General features: G+C 36.2%; 1 protein-coding gene across 3 annotated transcripts in view; it reads right to left on the reverse strand.

The window, feature by feature from the left end:
* Window positions 1-21427, reverse strand: part of TBC1D19 (TBC1 domain family member 19) — a 145242-nt gene that overhangs the window by 75600 nt on the left and 48215 nt on the right. For all 3 annotated transcript variants that reach the window (XM_042936739.1, XM_042936740.1, XM_042936741.1), the window contains 4 exons: window positions 18079-18189; window positions 10313-10385; window positions 4031-4069; window positions 2228-2340 (listed from right to left, as the gene is read on the reverse strand). In XM_042936739.1, coding sequence (XP_042792673.1) covers window positions 2228-2340; window positions 4031-4069; window positions 10313-10385; window positions 18079-18189 — 336 coding nt within the window. The remainder of the gene's footprint in view (window positions 1-2227; window positions 2341-4030; window positions 4070-10312; window positions 10386-18078; window positions 18190-21427) is intronic.

The following is a 21427-nucleotide window of genomic DNA, read 5'->3' on the forward strand; positions in this document are numbered from 1 at the left end:
CATGACCTCATGATTTGTGAATTCAAGCCCTGAGTTGGGCTCTGTGCTGACAGTGCAGAGCCTGCTTGTGATCCTCTCTCTCCCTGTCTCTCTGACCCTCCCCTGCTCATGCTCGCTCTCTCTCTCTCAAAATAAATAAACTTAAAAAAAATTAAGATGACTATAAGCTCCAAAATTCAAGTGTGAAAACTGCCTTTGAACATTATAATAAAATACCATTTTTTATTGGAACTTAATTGGGGTTACTATTCTTATTCTAGGATGACACTTATTTTTTGTTTTAAGTAGTCTCCATGCCCAACACGGAACTTGAACTCATGACCTTGAGATCAAGAGTCTGATGTTCTACCAACTGAGCCACCCAGGTGCCCCTCTAGGATGATACTTCTGGAAAAATTCTAAATTTGTTTCTAAAATAGTAGCATTTAGTTCCTCTGGAGAGACAAGTTTTGTTAATCTAGCTCCTGATGAGTGATCTTGGTAGGTCACCTACACAGTTAGATCGACAAGAGTTACCGTCTCTTCTCCAAGAGTTGACACTCTCCCCCAAAATGCCCAATGTACACTCACTTCTGTTCTGTAAACTGTTACTTCTAGTGTCACCACAAAAGATACCAATATCATTTGGTCTAAAAGTTCTTGGAACTCAATCACAAGGTTTATTCTTTCAGAAAGGAAGCAAGTAATTTTTGACAGTGATGTTTAAAGCACACACATACACAGAAAAGCACACATGTAACATAATTTGCAAGAGTCAGAGGTGTACTTCTTACAATAATATGAATAGTTGATTTTCTTAAAAACCATTACTCTAAATTACAATTAATTTATAATAAAACTATGCAACATGTAAGTATTATTTTATTACTATCATTAATGTTGACCATTCATGTCAGGCACTGTGTTAGAAGACATAGATATCATTTCATTTGATTCTCATAACCACCTTATGATATAAATATTATTACCTATATTTCAGCATGGGTAAATTGAGGTTTCAAGAAATTTAACTCACTCAATGGCACATTTTACGTAAGCTTGGAGTTGAAACCAGGTCCATATAATTCCAAAACCCAAGCTTTTTTTTTTTTTTTTTTTTAAGTTTATTTTGAGAGAGAGAGAAAAGTGCTGGTGCATGTGGGGAAGGAGCAGAGAGAGGGAGAGAGAGAATCCCAAGCAGGCCTCAAACCATCAGCGTGGGGCCCAACGTGGGGCTTGATCTCATGAAACATGAGATCATAACCTGAAGCCAAAATCAAGAGTCAGATGCTTAACTGACTCAGGCGTCCCCTGCAAAACCCATGCTTTTAACCACTAGGCTAGGGAGCTATTAGTTCACTACTTATTAAAAATCTTTAAATGGATGGGTTATATGATCAATGGGCTTTAAGCAAAATAAAAATTTTTTTTCAAAAGGAATCAATGTTTTATATAATTGTTCCTTATTGAATCTGTTACTTACCTGTTGGTGATTTCTCTTCATATTCATTTTATTTCCTAAAATAAAATGTTTCTGTACTAAGAAAACTAATATTGCCACATAATCTGTCAGTTTTTAGAACCCTAAAAATAGTGCATGTTTCAAAAGCAACTGTAGAGAGAAAGTGCTCATTTACATATACTGAGTGGTCCTTTATCTCTCCTTATTCTAATATCCCAGTTCTTTTACATGTCTTCACTGATCTCCACTGGCAGACTCCATTTCTTAAAATTTTATTTACTGCTCTTGTACATATAAGTTTAAAATATCCAACTAATTATCGATAACAAAAACTTCCATGTTAAGCACGCAGTGATTATATTCTATGTTAATCTTGTCTTAGAACTCAAAACTACAGTGATTTTTGTAAATGAAAAAGGGGGTAAACATATAAGGCTAAGAAACCAAAATTAAAAAAAAAAAGTATTTCTATTTTGAATAATTGGTTACTGGGGCACCTGGTGGCTCAGTCAGTTAGGGTCCAGCTTTGCCTCAGGTCATGATCTCACAGCACCTGGGTTGGAGCCCTGCATCGGGCTCTGTGCTGACTGCTCAGAGCCCGGAGCCTACTTCGGATTCCGTGTCCCCCTCTCTCTCCGCCCCTCCCCTGCTCACACTCTGCCTCTCTCTCTCTCAAAAATAAATAAACATTTAAAAAATTAAAAAAACAACAACAATGTGAATCACTGGTCATTGAAGAATAAATGTCAATAAGCTCAAATTTAGCCTATCTTCTTTGACTCTTACCTCAGGTTGACTGGAAATATTCAAAATGAGAGCCCATAATTCCGCTCTCAGTGCTGTGGGGCTTCCTTGTCTGATATACTGTTGAGCAGCGGCACTATCTTGTTCTGCTAGAACTGGCGAAAGGAGAGTAAAATCTCATTACAAATTTCATAATATAAGACAACACTGAAATATTTTAACTAAAAATCTTTGGGGAAGCTAATATTTCATCTCTATATCTAACATAATTACATCACGTCTTGACAGCCTTCTTGTACTCTCTGAATTTTGATGTGGCCCTGTTTACAGCCCTAGACATGTTGAGTCCGAAATTCCTCTACCTCCCACCCAATTTGGTAAAAATTTTTAATGTAGGTACTTTGAAATCACTTTGTTCCACGGATCTGAAACTAGTGATATAGACACATAAATTTCTTAGGCATATTCTCTAAGTCAGGAATGTTCTAGCATTTTGAAGTACTATGGTATTTGAAGTATTATGGCTAAGAATTATAAAGAATTCGATGACTTCTTAGCTATTTCCCAAAATCAACAGAAAAGAGAGATTTTTTTAAAAAAGAACTAAAAACAGAAAAGAACTAGTAATTTTTTAAGAAGGCCAAAAGCTCTTTATAATCAGCCAAGTTCACAAAATTAAGATATTATGCTTTTGCTTTCATTTTCGTTTTTATTTTCTTTAATGAAAATACCAGCTATTAAGTCTGAAAATAAAGGCTCTCCCAAAACACACAAAACAAAAATAAAAGCAAAAAAAGACATATCAGACAATTGCCGATATTTGTCTAATATATTATTTTCTTCTTAAAAGAAAAGGGAAAAAACTTGTACTAAATGAAAATGACATAACCAAAAGAAACAAAGGGATCATATAAAAGAGATGAGACATGGGGCGCCTGGGTGGCTCAGTTGGTTAAGCGTCCAACTTCGGCTCAGGTCATGATCTCACTGTCTGTGAGTTCGAGCCCTGTGTCGGGCTCTGTGCTGACAGCTCAGAGCCTGGAGCCTGTTTCAGATTCTGTGTCTCCCTCTCTCTCTGACCCTCTCCCGTTCATGCTCTGTCTCTCTCTGTCTCAAAAATAAATAAACTTTAAAAAAAAAAAAAGACATGAGACATATTCCTTAATTTGCAACTCTGTTTAATGAAAACGTCAAACATACGAGTAAAAAATGATGATGTCTTGAATAAATATTATTTTGAAAAATTGAAGTATGGAGTTTAGAACATGACAATCGCCCTAGAAGGTACATTCTGACACAAAGACTTATCTGCACTTCACATTTCAAAGACAAAATAAGATTTATAAAAACAAGGAGAAGAATCTTCAAAAGATAGGGAAAAAATTATTCCCCAGAACACTAAGGGCCGCTTTGGGTATTAAGTCTTACCATTGTGAACAGTCATTGAGAAGTACAGCTTCTCCTAATGCAGGGGCATATTCCAATTAACGCTAATGAGAAGTGTGTGGGCGCATGAAAGAGACAGCCTTCCTCTTTGATTTTAAAATGAAATTCTGTTGAATGGATTAAGCTCACATTTTCGAAGAATGTGTGTCTGCATTTATTATTTCCTTTTTAGTGAACCATCTGTGTTCTTCTTTATCTAACATTTATTGATGAAGCCAAAATGATGCATTCCTCCTCTTTATAAAGATTCCTATTATATTACCTACATAGTTAAATAGTACTCTTTTTTAGATTTTTAGCTTTCCAGAGATTGAATTTCAGTTGGAGGTACATGATGCAGACATTTACTTAAGACTGTTTCATTTTCAGAAATCATAATTAGTAGAATCAAAAGCTTACCTTTTTGCCCAATACGTACATGCTCATTTTCAAAAAGTTCTAAAAATGATAAAATTATTAGACACAAGTATGATCAACCACATTTATAACAACATAGGTATATTTTTTTCTGGTATTGATACTGTTAATTATTTCTAAAGCTGAATGGTTCTGTATAAAACTATAAGAATATTTATCTTTATATATAGAAAAATCTTTTTTGTAAGTTGTTTCAAGCTTATGGAAATTAAAAGGAAGTTAAGTACATTTAATCAGAAGAAGAAACTGATAACTAATTTTCCATTGTTAAAATAAAACAGAATATCTTTTCACAACAGAAAAAAGGTCCACTCCTCTTGACAGCTTCATTTGCAAAGCCCTACTGCTGCTCTAATCTGCCATGAAAGCATAGCTAAAAAAATAAAGCCTTAATGCTATTATAGGTAAAATCCCACTACACAAATGCCATTTTAAAAGATTATATGGGAGAAACAAAGATTTGCTTTTAAAGTACCCATCATAATGGCAAAAAAACTCATAAACTAAACCACATTTAAAAAAACTTCTCTTTATCAAAAGACACCATTGAGAGTGAAAATGTAAGTCACAGAGTGGGAGAGTATCTGTGCAATACACATATCTGGCAAAGGACTTGTATCCAGAACATGTAAAGAACTCTTGGTAAAGACAGACAACTATCTGACCCAATAGGCAAAATATGTGACAGGTTCTTTACAAAAGAGGAGACCCAAAGGACCAGTAAAGTTATGAAAAGAGGCTCAACCACATTAGTCATCAGAGAAACACAATGAAAACCGTTATGAAATATATACCCATCATAACGCCTAAAATGAAAAAGCCTGTCAATTCTAAATGCAAAGTAAGTGGAGCAAATGAACTTTTCGTACAAAGGTGGTGGGAATGTAAATTAGTGCAGCCACTTGGAAAACCATGCACATCCTAGAACAATTAGCAATTTACTCTCAGGTGTACACCTTAATGCACGCATATGTGCACCAAGGAACATATACTAGAATATTCATGGCAGCAATAATGGTAATAACCAAATAGTGGGAACAACTCAACTGATCATCAACAGCAGAACTCATCAACAGTATGATTCCATATCTATAAAGTACAAAATACGCAAAAGTAGCCTATGATGTTAGAAGTCAGGATAGTTAAGCAAAAATAATATAAAAACAGGGAGGGGGACAAAAACATAAGAGACTCTTAAATATGGAGAACAAACAGAGGGTTACTGGAAGGGTGGTGAAGGGGAAATGGGCTAAATGGGTAAGGGACATTAATGAATCTACTCCTGAAATCATCGTTGCACTATATGCTAACTAGCCTGGATGTAAATTAAAATTAAAATTAAAAATAAATAAAATAAATTAAATTTTTAAAAAAGTCAGGATAGTTGTCACCCATGGAGGTGGCAGAGACTGGAGGTGTGCCTGGAGGCTTCTAGGATGCTGGTAATACTCTTATTTCTTGATGAAGTCAGAGGTTTCATAAGTGTGCTCACGTGGTAAAAATTCACTGATCCGTATACTCATGATTTGTGCCCTTTTCACTATGTACATTATACTTCTATAAGTTATTTAAAAATTAAGAGCAAAAAAAGAAAAGGATACTGACACTATAAGGGGAAAACTTTTAGCTCTTCTCCCCATCTCAGAGAAAATCCGTTTGTCAACTTCCTTTCTTCCTCTACCCACAATCTGACAAAGGAGGAGCTGTTAATTGGATTTGTTAGATTTTACAACAGTGATTAGTTTGCCTTTTCTCACAAATGGGATAATGGTGTGTTAAGGGTCATGAACTTAACATGTGACTGTCTGGGTAAGTAGAACCTGGGTCTCCCGGCAACCTGGTGACCATCTTGGCACTTGATTCCCTCCTGAGCAGAATGCTCGTGCTTAGACACTTCAGAGCTCTTATCTGAACTCAGTGGCCTGCTGGTGGCCAGACCTGGGCATTGAGGGAGAGGGAGACCTGTCCTGGCCTAATATTTTAACGAAGTTTTCTAAAAAGCCTGTTCTGTGATCCCCGGGGTCAGCCCAGTTGACCAATATAAAATGGTACTCTACTTCATTCTCCCATGTGTTAATGTTTTCAGTGTTAGATATTTTTTTTAGATTTAAAAAATTACCATAAAGCTGGTTTTACTAAATACAATATTTGAAGCAGAGTACTCTATTCTTTTAGTTTATTTTATTCCTAATGGCTCTGAAGTTGAGCAGATTATACAATGACCAAGCAAAGCGTTTGGGATGACTGCCAACACACAATCATTTTCTATGACTAAAGTATTTGAATATATTTACTCCAAAGCCTGTATATAAAATAACAATACCAGTTTCATTTTAATTAGCTGCCATTAGCTTCTAACTGCCAAAGCTCAGTGACCAAAGAATCAAATGTTGTCAGCCAATTCTTGTCTCTTGTAAAAATGGATGACACTACTGGATGGTAATAGTGCTTTATCACTAAAAGTAGTAGGAAATAAAAATAAAAAAAAAACTTCTTTATAGAATTTAACTATTCAATCATGTGACATACAATGATTTTGCTTTGTAAGTGCTATTTTCTAGTCCAAGAATAAGAAGCCAAAAAAAGTCAGAACCAGAATTTCCAATCCGTTACTTAAAAAATGCTTGTTATGCTGTTATTGACTACGTTAATAAATACATCTATATTAGTAAATCTTGCTTGGGAAAAAAAAGTGCTCTGGTGAAATGAATTGGGGAGATTCTAAGCTAGAAGTTTACTTAGGATTTCTCATAGTCTTAAAGATAGTGACACAAACTAAAGATCTTAAAAATGTATATGACACAGCCTTTCTCAAACCTCATTTAGCAGTAAGATCCTCTGTTTCACAGGACATCTATCTGATGAATGCTTCATGGAACACACTTCAGAAAATGCTGAGCCAACTAAAGCTGCTTTTTCTTTTAGAAATAATAAACTGTTGAAAATGTCTATTCAGCAAAATCCCATCTCATAAGTTCATTAGTATGTATATTCAGGCAATAATATCAAACACATGACCCCCCCCCTTTATCAAAAAGCCTTATGAAAGAGTATTGATCTTGCTTATCCTTCTAGCATGAGTCTTCTACATGGTTTCCATTTTAAGTATGTAGATGTGTACATATGTGTATTTAAAATAATGAATATTCATGAGAGTTTGTAGGAATAATGGATATGTCTAACTTTAGATTATTTTAAAATCTGGATTCCATATTATAAAGGTAAGGATTTTTCTCCTGACTCTTATTTATGTAAAAGCTGTTAAGCTAGTAAGTAGGATATGTACCTCAAATATGAAAATTGAGTTAAGAGTATTGATAAAACATAAGTGACACAGGTTTTTAAAGACGGATATAGTGCCTTTAAGTCAGAGTACACTTAATCCTAAATATAAAACTTGCCTCTAGCCAGACACAAGTATTGGCAACATTTCAAACCGTTAGCAGCACAGTTCCAGTTTGACCAAAGCCACAGACATAGACCAAAACATTAAAAATACCCATGAATTCTAGGCAAAAGTAGTTATCTATAACCCTGTTCTTCTTTCTAAGTAATACTGTTGGTTAGCAATTCTCAAATCATGTAAAAATCCAAGTACTATATCACTGAAATCAATCTCATTGGATAGACACCAATTTAACCCAATTTCTAGCAGTATTCCTTTGAGAAGTAGAGAGTAAAAATAAACGCATCAACTAAAGAGATTATCAATCTCCTCTGGGAAGATAGAAGTGCTCCTTCCTCTGCTCCAACTGCCCCTTGTATGCAAGAATAGCAAATACCACACTGAGTCTTATCTATATCTGTATTTCTACTATACCTTCCCTAAGAGTAAAGATTATGTCATATCTATGTGTTCACTAATCCCTGGCCGTTAGCAGGGTCTCACGTTTGTGAATCAAAGAAGAAAGAACTACACTCTAGATTAAGAAAAATATTGGGTCTTCTAAAGCATAGCTACTATAGAGTTTAGAACAACTTTAAGCAATTCTTAAGGATAATTTAAAAGTAAAAAACATAAATATCATTCAAGGTTGTATTATTATTTCCTTTTCCTTTTGTTGTATATGGCTATCACTGGCCATGAACAGAAATATAGGATATCTGCCTTAATCTGTTCAGATTGCTACAAAAAAAACCCCACAGACAGCAATTTATTTGTTACAGTTCTAGGGGCTAGAAGTCCAAGATCAGGGTGCCAGCATGATGGGTTGTGGTGAAGTTCTTCTTCTGGGCTGTAGACTGCTGACTTTTCTCTGTGTCCTCACATGGTGGAAGGGGCTAGAGAGCTCTTTTACAAGGGCACTGATCTCATTCATGAGGGCACACCCTCTTGACCTAACCATTTTCCTGAGACTTCACCGAATACCATCACCTTGGGGGTTAGGACCTCAAAATATGAATTTCAGGAGGACACAAACATTCAAACCATAGCAATATCTTATTCTGTAAGATGTCTGATATCTTCTTTTAAAATAAGAAAAGACTATCAAAGGGATCAGGAGGGGAGGCAGCAGACTTTGGAGGCAGACTGCTTAGTGTTGAATCTTGATTCTAGCACTTATTAGCTTTGTGAACTTGGGCAAGTACTTAACATCTTCACTTCTTAACTTTAAAATGATAGCAACACTTCTACCTTACACAATACTAAAAAATTTAAGACCATAATGCAGTGCTACTATATATCGCTAGGATGACTGAAACAAAGGTGGAATACATCCAGCATTAGCAAGCATATGAGACAGCTTCTACTCTCATCCCTTGTTAGTGGAAGTATAAACTGGTACTACCAGTTTTGAAAATTCTTTGGCAGTTATCTACTAAAAATGAATTTATGCGAACCTCGGGAGAGGGAAATTGCCTTTTCAGGTGTGTATTCAACAGAGGAGTATACACGTGCTCACCAAAAGAAACATACTAGGATGTTCATAGCAGCCTTGTTTGTAACAGCCACCAACCTGAAACTTCCCAAATACTCATCAACAGTAGCAGTGATAAATAAATGTGTGGTATGTTAATACAGTGGAATGACCATCATGCAAAAAAAATGGCCCACAAATACATAAAACAATATGGTTGAATCTCACAAATATAATATTGAACAAAAGAAGTCAAACATCAAAGGGTAGATACTATATGCTTCCATTCATATTAAGTTCAAGAATTGGCAAAATCAATCTATACCGCTAGAAATCAGAATAGTGGTTATTTTTGACAAAGAGGATGAAGACTGAAGGGAGCCTCAGTATATTGATCTGGGTGGTATTTTAATAGGTGTGCCCAAATCATAAAAATCCAACGAGCCATTCTCTTATAGTATATGTACTTTTTCTTTCTTTCTTTTTTTTTAAATTTTTTAAGTAATCTCTACCCCCAGCATGGGGCTTGAACTCACAACCCAGAGATCATGAGTCATATACTCTACCGACTGAGCCAGCCAAGCACCCCCTATGCTTTTCTATATGCATTGTACATTAACAAAGTTTTAAAAATGGTAATAATACATGCTTTCTAGAGCTGCTAGGGTTAAAATGAGATAATACACATCCAGCACATAGTAATGTACTCGATGACTGTTTATTAGGTTTATAATTATTATTAACAATAAGAAATAGCCAAATTCCTTATTTTATAGAGAAAGAAGCAAGTCCAGAAACGTAAAGTGACTTGTTCAAGTCCCACAGCTAGCCAGTGCAGAGGAAAGACTAGAACAATTCCATAAGATGGGCGTCCCATATTTTAAGTCAATTTTTACTTCCTGTTGATTATAGCTAAATACCAATCCGATCTTTTATGAAAAGCACATTGTATTTATGCACACAAAAAAATAAAAGCTAAGGAAATTTTCTGTTTGGTTAATATTTAAAAGATACTAATTTTATACCCTAAATTTATACTAGGTAGAATATCAGTATTCAATTAACTTGATGATACAAACAATAAAAATAGATGGTAATGGCCAGTAAATGTAAATATGAGTGCTGCCAATGAGGATTTTGCCAAAAAAACTGACTTAAATATGTCTAATGACTTTTCAAAAATTACTTTAAAGACCTTCAAACAAAAATACAAAATCTAGCTAAATTCTGATCATTGCAACATACAGAGTTCTATTCAATAATTAACAATAATCAAGGAGAATCAAAAAGTATGCTTAGTTTTCAGACGTAAAAGAGTTACTAGATTAATTTGGAAATGAAAAGATGAGCCTTAAACTGACTCTCATTTATCATTAATTTTATGCCATCTGAGAGAAACACTCACCAGGAGGCACTTGTGTAGAATCATCTATACCCAGCTGTCCTGTAGTTAAGCCCAATTCTACAAAGAATTCTTTCTGGAAAATAACACACATAGAATTAACATACATCTCAGTGGTTTGTCATACAGTAGAAACAAAAGTCATCTCATCTTAACATCAGCTTAAATAAAAAATCACAATGTAAAATGAATTTTTGCTTCATTTAAATATCTAAAAAGGATATTATTGCACTTTTCAGTAGTAATGCATTAGTTCAAAATTTTGCCTTTTTAAGTGATAGATGATTCAGTAAAGACATGATAATTATACTTTTGAGTAAAAAACTAATAACATTAAAATCATTCCTCAAACACAAACACACAGTATGTGTAGAATTCATCAATTTTATTTCTAAATTCATCATCTAAAATTACCAATATGATTCTCTATTTTCTGTGGTACTGTACTTCATTCTGCTTTTAATCAACTAAACACTGCAAATATCCAAAACAACTTAAATTAATTTTTAAGTAAAATTAGACTATCAAGTGTTCTGCTAAACTAAAAATAAATCAGATTTACTCTCCAGACTTCCTCCACTTATCTAGTAATGTCTAGTGAAAGTAATCATGTTTGTCTGTTATTTTTTAAATAACACAACCCCATATTGTTCACGTTATGTTTACTCCCTAAGTAATTAAATATTTCTATTAACATTTGCCTCAGTGTTTTGTTACCATTCTAATTGCTAAAACCAAACTTCCTTCTTTAAAAAATGGAATTAGTTTTAATCCTTTATAATTATGTATTACTTAAATAGTGATTTATTTGTGTCCCTCATAAGACAGTTATCCAGCCTAACATTCACACTCGTTTCATTTTTGTACTGATTTTATGTAACTGATGTTATACCTCCATTTTTAACTAAACTTGTCTTTAATCTAGACTTCAATTTATGTGTCCCATTTTTAATGACTAAAGAGGCAAAAATGTAATGTTATTCATCCATTTTCAACCACTATCTTCTATTTATTGCAAATACTCTTCCTTCATTTAAATCATTAGAATTAATGATAAGGTATTTGGTTATTTAGTAGTCTTCATCTTTATTCTACAGAAGGGACTTAGGTCCAAAAACATTTCGATATTACCTTCTGTAATCACAATGGAGAATTTTACTTTTGCTAAGACATGTTAAGGCACAGAAATAGAACTCTGAATATCCATTTTCTATTTCACTGCTCTGGACTACTTTTCACTCAACATCACCAGACTTGGGCCCTAATCTCAGATTTCTTTCAAAACTCCCCCTGGGTATTAGGCCTTCTGGAATGCCTTTCTTGATATTCCAGGCTGATATAAGCAACTCTCTATATACATGTATTACCTTTATAAACTTCTGGCAAAGTACATAATCACATCATTTTGTTACTGTTCATCTCCCCACGAACCTGAAGCTCCGAGAATATAAGGACTGTCTCTTATACATATTTGCACGCCCAGTACTTGGCACAGTGCTCAGTGACATGTAGCGGAGGGGCTCAATAATGATACTGAACCATACCGCTGAGCTCTATTCCAACCGGTTGCCTCTACGTGACTGAATTAGTAAACAGGAATGAGTCGACAACTTCACTTTAAGTTGTTTTAAAAAAGAAATGTCGTTTTAACATGGATGAGACTACATAACATTGTGAACTAGGTTTGAGAGCCATCTATTATAGGATCGTATGACTCAGTGAGCACAACCAAGTTTAATACTCATATAGAGACCAAGGTCTCAAATAAACCAAACCTCGAGTCAGAATTGTTATCGCCAGGCCGCAGGACTCAGGGAGGGCAGGAACAACTAGCCCTAGTGAGAGCAGGAAGACAAGGACTAACCATACTCTTAATGGGTATAGCCACAATTTTTTTGAAAATTAGCCACAGGTTTTTGGTTGTTCAATAGCTAAGAATGAAGCCACATCAGTTCTGGGTCTCGTCAGACAGAAGACACAATTGGTCCCACTTATGCACATGCTGACCCTTTCATACAGTGTCCTTTTCCTGCTTCTTTACCTAGAAAACTCCTTCAAGCTAGTTGAAATGGCAGTACCCCTATGGAGACTTCCCACCACTTTCAGGAAAAGAAGCTGCCGCTTCCTTTTCTGTACACTTTGTATAAACTGCTACCAAAAGGACTTCTAACACTTTTTAAAAATAACTTCTTAAAAATTGTTTAACAAAGTTGTAATATTAACGATTAATAGTTATATACTGCTTACTAAGTTCCAAGTACTGTCTATAAGCTTTATATATTATTTTAGCTTCCTAGTGCTGCCATTAAAAAAAAAAGTATCACTAACTGGGTGGCTTTCAACAACAAAATGTCTTCTCACAGTTCTAGAGGCTAGAAGTCCAGAATCAAGGCGTTAACAGGGCCAAGCTCTCCCTGAAGACTCTAGGGGAGAATCTGTTCCAAGCCTTTCTCAGCTTCTGGTATTGCCGGCAATCTTTGGTGATCCTTGGCTTATAAATGCGTAACTCCAATCTCTGCCTCCACTGTCTTATGACACTCTCCTTGTATGTCTCTCCTCTGTGTCTCTTCTCTTCTTATAAAAAACCTGGTCATATTGGTGTTAGGGCCCACCCTATTTTGATAAGACATCCTCTTAGCTTGACTGCATCCGCAATGGCCCTATTTCCAAATGGGGTCACATTCACAAGTACTGGAGGTTAGGACTTCAACATATCTTTTTGAGGCACACAATTCAACCCCTAATTTTGATCTTAACTTACCGATCTGCACACTACTTCTATGAGATATTATTATCCCTATTTTACAAATAAGAAAACTAAGGCTCAAGGTCAAGAAAATTTATTCAAGGTCACATAGCCAGTAAGGGGCAGGGCAAGAACTTAAACCTCAATTAGGTAGCTTCAGAATAGAATCAACTAACTATCATGCTATACTGCCTTCACATGCAGCAAATAGTTTAAGAAGTCAAGTCAGCTAAAAAATATATAACAACAATTCCTCCAATATAGCATGTGCATGTGTGCGCGCGCACACACACACACACACACACACACACACACACACACAACTGGCCACTATCCAGAAACAACCACTTTCAGCTTTTTTTCTGGTATTTATCTCCAGATTTCAATTAACAAATATAGACTGCTATTCTTATCAATTTTAGGTATCTATTGATTTTTCTTGTAAGTATTTTAGCTCATGTACATTCGCTTTTCCTCCGTCCAACATTCCAATATAATTATATATCAATTCTTGATTAAATCCATATTAAAAGTTTGCATTATGACTAATGACTAAATATTATTCAGTGCTGAGCCGTGTCGTATGCTATAAATAGGTTTCCTTTATTTTACTTTTTTTGGTACACGCAGCTGATAATGAAATCATTTTTTTCACTAATATAATTTTCTCTAATCATTTATCTCTTCCTATACCCTTCAAGAACTCTGAAAAGATCCTCCACCATATAATTTTGCAAACCTAACAAGTTTGTACCAACTTTTCTTGCAGGTGGTCATCCTGGAACCCTCCAGCCTCTTGCTCCAATCTAGAATCACTCTGGTCCTGCTGCACACCCTTTGTCCTGAAACCGCTTGTCACTGTCATCCTGGAGATTCTCTTAGGTCGGAACCCTGTTTCCTGGGTCCCCTACTTTGCTCTCTGTATCTATGAGCTTGTTTTGGAGACTTCTACCAACAGTTCCCCAAATAAGAGTAGATATTTTAGATCACCTAAATATCTGAAAATGTCTACTCCAACTTCACATTTGATTAACTGTTGGTTATATATAGAATTCTTGGCTTGAAATCAGTTGGATTGTTAAAGAGATTATTTCAAAATCTTCTAACTGCCCGTTTTGCTGCCGGGAAGTCAGATGCCACTCTCATTTCTGACACTTTATATGTATTCTGTCTTCCTTCTATGACAAGTTTTTAGTTTTCTTTTCAGGAGCCTTGATACAGGTCTTCTTTCATTCATGACATCGGGTGGGCCTTTTGATACCGGAGATTCTTATCTTTCAGGTCTTGGGGATTTTAATAATTCCATTACTTCGGTTTTCTCATTCTGGAACTCCCACTGGTCAGATTTTAGCCCTTCTGGATTGATCATCTAAGTAAAAAAACAAAATTTTCCCTCTTACTTTTCATCTCTTTGGTTTTTTCCCTTGTGTTCCGTCTTCTCATAAAGATTTCCTCAGCTTTGCTTTCGACTCTTCTGATTTTTTTTTGCATACCATATTTTTGATTTGTAAAAGTTTTTTTTTTAATTTTTTTAATGTTTATTTATTTATTTTTGAGAGAGAGACAGAGCACGAGCAAGGGAGGAGCAGAGAGAGAGGGACACACGGAATCCAAAACAGGCTCCAGGCTCCGAGCTGTCAGCACAGATCCCGACATGGGGCTCGAACTCACAAACCGTGAGATCATGACCTGAGCCGAAGCCGGACGCTCAACCTACTGAGCCACCCAGACGTCCCTGTGAAAGTTCTTTCTTATTCTCATTTGTTGTTTTAATGAAACTCTGTTCTTGTGTAATTCTTGTTTCATGAGTTGTATCTTCTCTCTGAATATTAATGGTTTAAATCTTCTACTGGGAAGAAATGGTTAACAGGCTAATCTCTTTGTCCATGTGAAGATGATCTTGGGTTTACCTTCTCCCAGCACTGTTGCCCTGAAAATGTGCTGGCGCACTCTCTCTCTCTCTCTCTCTCTCTCTCTCTCTCTCTCTCTCTCTCTCTCACACACACACACACACACACACACACACACACACACACACACACACACGAATTGTGGCTAGGAATGCCAGCTACATTACTAAGCAATGCAATTTCTGAAAAAAATATGACCCTTGATGATAAATTACATCTGAAACAGAAGACTTTGAGTGGACTATAAAAATCTATTGGAAAACACAGGCCTTAGCTGCCTGCTGTGGTGTCTCGAGAGGCCCTGGATGCTATGCCCACGTGCATTACAAGAAACAGTTCCTATCCTGTGTAAGACGTCTCTTTGTTGTACCTAGGCAATTTCGTCACTTACAATTGCCTGCATTCCTTGTGGGGGCTGGAGGCAGCATAGGGTTGGCTGTAAGGACTCCTGGAGAAAAGCTACCTGACATACTGACATGCTGTTTTCTGTCCTGTATTATTCTACAAATCTAAGTGAATCTGACGCCAGGTTATGACCTATTGTATCCTGTGAGTGTGAACATAAATTCAAACCTGAAACCATTATTAAAGCTCATGATAAGTACTCATTCCCTAAACTAGCTTTTTAAAAAATTTTTTTTTAGTTTTGGTGTCTGCCTTTCAAGTTGGAAAATTTCAAGTATCTGCAGATCCTGGGCTGGTAGGTCATATTTAGGAACGAGGCAATAAACAACTGACTGGAAGCTATGTCTGCAAGGATTGGGCATAAGGTGCAGGGGGGAGAGAGAATTGCAGGCATAGTGATGGAGGTAGGGGATGAGGATATTAGCCTCACCATTTGGTCAACTCTCACTTAATTTCTCTGTTTTCAAAACAGTGCCTCATTCTCGTACTGCTCTAAATCTGAAGTGGCTAAATTCTTAGCCTTTATGATTCTTTTTCTCTAAAGAACCCGTCTCTGGTCTCCCGTGGGGAAGGAGAAGTCACCTGAATATGCAAGCTGGTAGGAGTATGGGGGTCTACTCTCTCCTGATATAGGCTTTCACACAGTCTCATTTTCAACCCTGTGGCTCACCAAGGCCTTCTATATCATGTGGTGTTCTTGAGGCTTTCCAAAGTTCTATGGAGAAAATCATCTTGCTTCTTGTATCAGTCAGTATCCAGCCAGAAAATAGAAATCATCCCAGAAATGTGAACAGGGAAAAATAGAATTAAATTAGATGATGCAGAAAGTAACTATGACTTCTAGACTGATGAAAAGGGAACCAAGAACTCAGGAAAGTGTTCTCCTTGTCCTCAAGACAGAGATTTAGACTTTTTTTTTTTTTTTTTATGAAATGCTCACCATAAGTTGTAGTTGTCATCTGTAACCATACAGTCATTACACTATTACTGACTGTATTCTCTATGCTGTACTTTTCAGCCCTGTGACTTATTTATTTTGTAACCAGAAGTCTGTATCTCTTAATCCCTTTCACCTATTTTGCCCATCCCCTCACCCCCCTCCACTCTGTCAACCACCAGTTTGTTCTCTGTATCTGTGAGCTTATTTCTGGTTTTTGTTGGTTTGTTTTCTTTTTTAGATTCCATGAGATTCAGTCTTTCAAGGGAAGAAAATGGCTGCCCCAGGAATGCGTGCAGGGGTGGGAAGTTGGTGAAGAAACTCGTCAGAGGGTACAGTCTGGAGCTGGCTTCTGCATGCTGATCTGCTGGCTTCCGAACACAGGGACCACAAGAGAAGCTCCTTTCTCTGGTTACAGTCTTGTGGTGTCCCTCCAGAACCCTCTATTGATAAAGCCTAACATCAAGCCAGTTAGTGAAAGAAAAATGTCTGTAAGATCCAACTCCAGCATAATAAAGCAAAACAAAACAAGGAAGATGTACAGCTGAGTGATTATTGACATGCCTCTCACCCGCACCTCCCACCTCTTAGGGAGACGCAGTAGGGCTTGACCTTCCTCCATGTTTAAGCCATGTACCACTCTCCCCCCAGTTCTCCAACCTGACACGCTAACAGAGCTACACATTGTTTGCTAGTTTCACCAGAGGCGGTATTTAAATTTCTGTGCTCCTTATTGTTTTGGGTGATTAACAAAAGAAGGAGTGAGAATTTCGTATTTCTTTCTTTTAATGTTTATTTATTTTGAGACAGAGAGAGAGAAAGGGAGAACATGAACACACACACACGCGCGCGCGCGCACGCGTGAGGGGGTAAGGGGCAGAGAGAGTCAGAGACAGAATCCCAAACAGGATCCACACTGTCCGTGCAGAGCTTGGGCTGGGACAGGGAGGGGGGGCTCAATCTCACAAACCGTGAGATCAAGACCTGAGCTGAAATCAAGAATCAGATGCTCAACTGAGCCACCCAGGTGCCCCAGGAGTGATAATTTCTTAGCTCCATTCAGGAATTCTCCCCACCTTTCTATAATTGCTCTATTTTAAAACTAACTTCCTCACCAAAATGTGACAGTTTCCAGAGCAAAGACCGTCTCTAACTCATCTTCCTTTCCCTTTATCTCTTTCAGTGCCTCATTTTGATAAGCTTAATACAGGTTGGTTGAATGAAATAAAATGTACATTCTTTAAATATTCTTAATAAAATTCACAACTTATTTCAATCAGTTTTTTTTTAAGTTTAATAGTTTATTTTTGAGAGAGAGAGAGAGAGAGAGAGAGAGAGACAGAATCCTAAGCAGGCTTCGTGCAAGCAGCACAGAGCCCAATGTGAGACTCAAACTCATGAACCATGAGATCATGACCTGAGCCAAAATCAAGACTCAGACACCTAACCGACTGAGCCACCCAGGCGACCCTCAATCAATTTTATTGTCATATATCATGTACCTAAATCCCAACAAGCTGTCTTCTAAATCTTTGTTTTTGGTTAAAATGAGGAAAAAGCAAAAGCATTTATAAGTGCATGAAAACTCATCTTTAGTCCTACTAGCAAAGTAACTCACTCTCTATATAACATATTTACAATAAAAAAGAAGCTTTTCACTTCATTATTTAATGAGCAGACAGCCCTATTGTTTTAGATATTTGCAGCACTAAAATGTTTCTCTAATGGTTGTCTTCTAAAATATGCAATATTTTGAAATGCTGATACTTACCAATTCAGGGATGTCTTTTACTTTCAGAGGAACTTGGATTAAACCCAAATGAGTCCTGAAACTAAGAGAATCACCATTTTCATAATTTGGGTTGCGAAGATTAATTAACACCTTTAAAAACAAATCCAACAGAATTGGTTAGTTTCTTTATAGGATGTTTACACCTATAAAATTGGCAGTGATATTCTCGGTGTATCACCACAAAACTAAAAACTATTTGGGGCTATGTATGTACTTTAATTACATTCTAAAAAACTATAAAATTATATTGAAATGTTAAAATATCATAAACATGTCTTAAATTTAATATTCTGATGATCTACCACATAAAAGTCTAAAAGAATTTAGTTAGAATGAAAAACATTTTGATGGCAATAAAAAATCAAAACTGCTTGAATATTTAACCAGGGAAGGTGACAGAAAGATCAAAATTGCTTGATTGTAATATTTTCAGAAACAATTTCAGAATCAACTTTAGCCCTTTGAAAAAACAGATATTGACAAGATTTTTAGAAAAATAGTAGAATAATATTGCAGAGTATCGCCTCTAAATCAAACCCACAAGGAAAAAAAATTCAGAAGCCAAACTAACAATTTATATACTTTTCAAAATTAGGCAGGTCAAAAAAGTCTTAGATATTTACATATCCTTTATGTAGGAATTGCACTTCCATAAGTACAATTAAGTACAAATAATTCCATAAGTACAAATAATTAAGATGTTTGCAAAGACAGTGCAGAAAGAATGTTAATGAAGTACTATTTATTACAGAAAAATGTGAAACAACTTAAACATTCCATTAGAGGGAATTACTTAAATGAATTGTGGTTAATTCATATAATAAAATATAGCGTAATTTGCCTCTATTAACACAGGTAATATATATAATAACATGAAAAAATATTCACAATATATGAAGTTAAAAAATGTGTAGTAACTTAACGTTTATTGCTATGTGACGGCATTAAAGGTAATTTTTTAAAAGTTTTCTCCTTATGCATATTTTCTTATTTTTCTAACAATAACATACATTTCGGGGAAAGAATAATTATAATAAAAAATATTTTTAAATTGAAACTCTTGAGAAAAAAAAAATCAAGCATCCAGTACAATGGCATGCACAGAGCTAGAGAGTATTATGTTAAGCGAAGTAAGTCAGTCAAAGAAACACAAATACCATGTGATTTCAGTCGTCTGTGGAATTTGGGAAACAAAACAAAGGAGCAAAGGGAAAGAAGAAGAGACAGGCAAGTCAAGACACAGACTCTTAACTCCAGAGAACAAACTGATGGTTACCAGAGGGGAGGCGGGTGGGGGCATGACGTAAATAGGTAGGTGATGGGGTTAAGGAGTGCACTTGTCATAAGCACTGAGTGCTGTATGGAAGCGCTGCTCTCTATTTTACATACCTGAAACTAATATTATACTGTGTGTTAATTAACTGAATTTTTTTAAAAAACTTAAAAAAAATAAAAAGAATACAGCAAAGGAGATTATGGTGACAGAAACACTATCACATCTGAGGAAGGAATTAATGAGCTGATAACTAATCACTGATAAAATGGAATGTGCTAAAATGCCAAAACAGTTTCCCAAAACTGCAAGCACTAAATTAAGGCTAAAAATGTCAATAGTATTTGTTAAAAAAAAAAAGACAAATATAGCAAAGAATCAACAGTGCGAAATGCAGACTAATAGGGAACAATGCAATTTTAGCCTAATAACACAAATCATGTATCATACTGCACAGAAACCTCACACACGTAGGATAGAAAAGGGAAACTATGAATACATGAGTAATAGAAAAGAGAAATATTAGAAATGCAGAAGCTATACAGATATAATTATAGAAAATGTTCTTTAGTTAAAGAAGAATTTCAGCATAAATAATAAAAGGATCAATTCATCAACAGTCCTGAAAGAAACAGAACGTTACGACCATTAAGGAGAAAACAGTTAAAGATAATCATACAAAAATGACATGAAATTTCAGCCCTGAAGTGCTAGAAAAGGGAAGAGTTTGGGAGAAATCATTAACAAGCTAAGAGAAATAATGCCATCACCATAAAGGCAGTTTCTGACCAAACTAACTTCTCTTTAGAATTAAAAGAAGACAGTTGACTCTTGAACAACACAAGTTTGAACTTCAACTCAAATGCAGACTTTTAACAGTACAGTACTGTAAATGTATTTTCTTTTCCTTATGCCTTTCTTAATATTTTCTTTTCTCTAGCACACTTATTGTAAGAATACAGTATATAATGCATATTAACATACAAAATATGTGTTGGCTGTGTTATCAGTAAGACTTCCAGTCAACAGTAGTACTTAGCTACTTAAGTTTGGGGGGAGTCAAAAGTTATATGTGGATTTTCGACCATGAGGGGGTCAGAGCCCTCGTGTTGTTCAAGCATCAACTGTATATTTTATGCTGGCAAACTAGTTTCAAAGACAACAGTTCAGAAAAGAACTAAAAGTAAAATGTGAAAAACTCATTCATTCATTTTACTCGTTCATTCAGCACCTATTTGTTGAGCAGCTATGTGCTAAGCACCGTTCTACCTGTTGGAGATAGAGCAATTAACCTGCAGCTGGTTTGTGGTAGCTCCATGCTTATCTCCAGGGACACCTGGATGTCTGGTGGTGACCCTTGGCCAAGATGGGATGAAATACACGAACTAGTCATTTATAATGTGCTACTTAATGTCCCAGGGAGGCAGTCCATATCAGTTTCACATGGCTTATTGAAAATGCACAGATTGCTAGCTTCTCCTGATTTACCAGTGGGGATATAAAAGACCCCTGGGAAACCTTCCTTGCGCCTTGACTCCCGAGACCAGTGTATCGCAGGAATCTTAGCGGTTCCTACTCCAAAGACAAAGCTCATCCTCTGCAACTGAGAAAGAGCCCTGGGAGCTGAGCCTAGAAGTTTGGATCTCTTCGTATTTGCATATGCTTTCTTTCTCTTGCTGAAAGAATGCCTTCTGTGGCTGCATCCTGTGAAGTCTTGTGAGTCTTCAATTATTGGACTCTGTAACTGTTGCAACAGTGCACAAAACAGAATGAGAAGCTCCTGCCCTTGTGAATCTTACTTTTTTTTTAATTTTTTTTTTTTAACATTTATTTATTTTTGAGACAGAGAGAGACAGAGCATGAACGGGGGAGGGCCAGATAGAGAGGGAGACACAGAATCCGAAGCAGGCTCCAGGCTCTGAGCTGTCAGCACAGAGCCCGACGCGGGGCTGAACTCACAGAGCACGAGATCATGACCTGAGCCGAAATTGGATGTTTAACCAACTGAGCCACCCAGGCGCCCCGTGAATCTTACTTTTAATAGGAGAAGGCAGG

The sequence above is a fragment of the Panthera leo genome, chromosome B1 (assembly GCF_018350215.1).
Source record: "Panthera leo isolate Ple1 chromosome B1, P.leo_Ple1_pat1.1, whole genome shotgun sequence".
NCBI lineage: Eukaryota > Metazoa > Chordata > Mammalia > Carnivora > Felidae > Panthera > Panthera leo.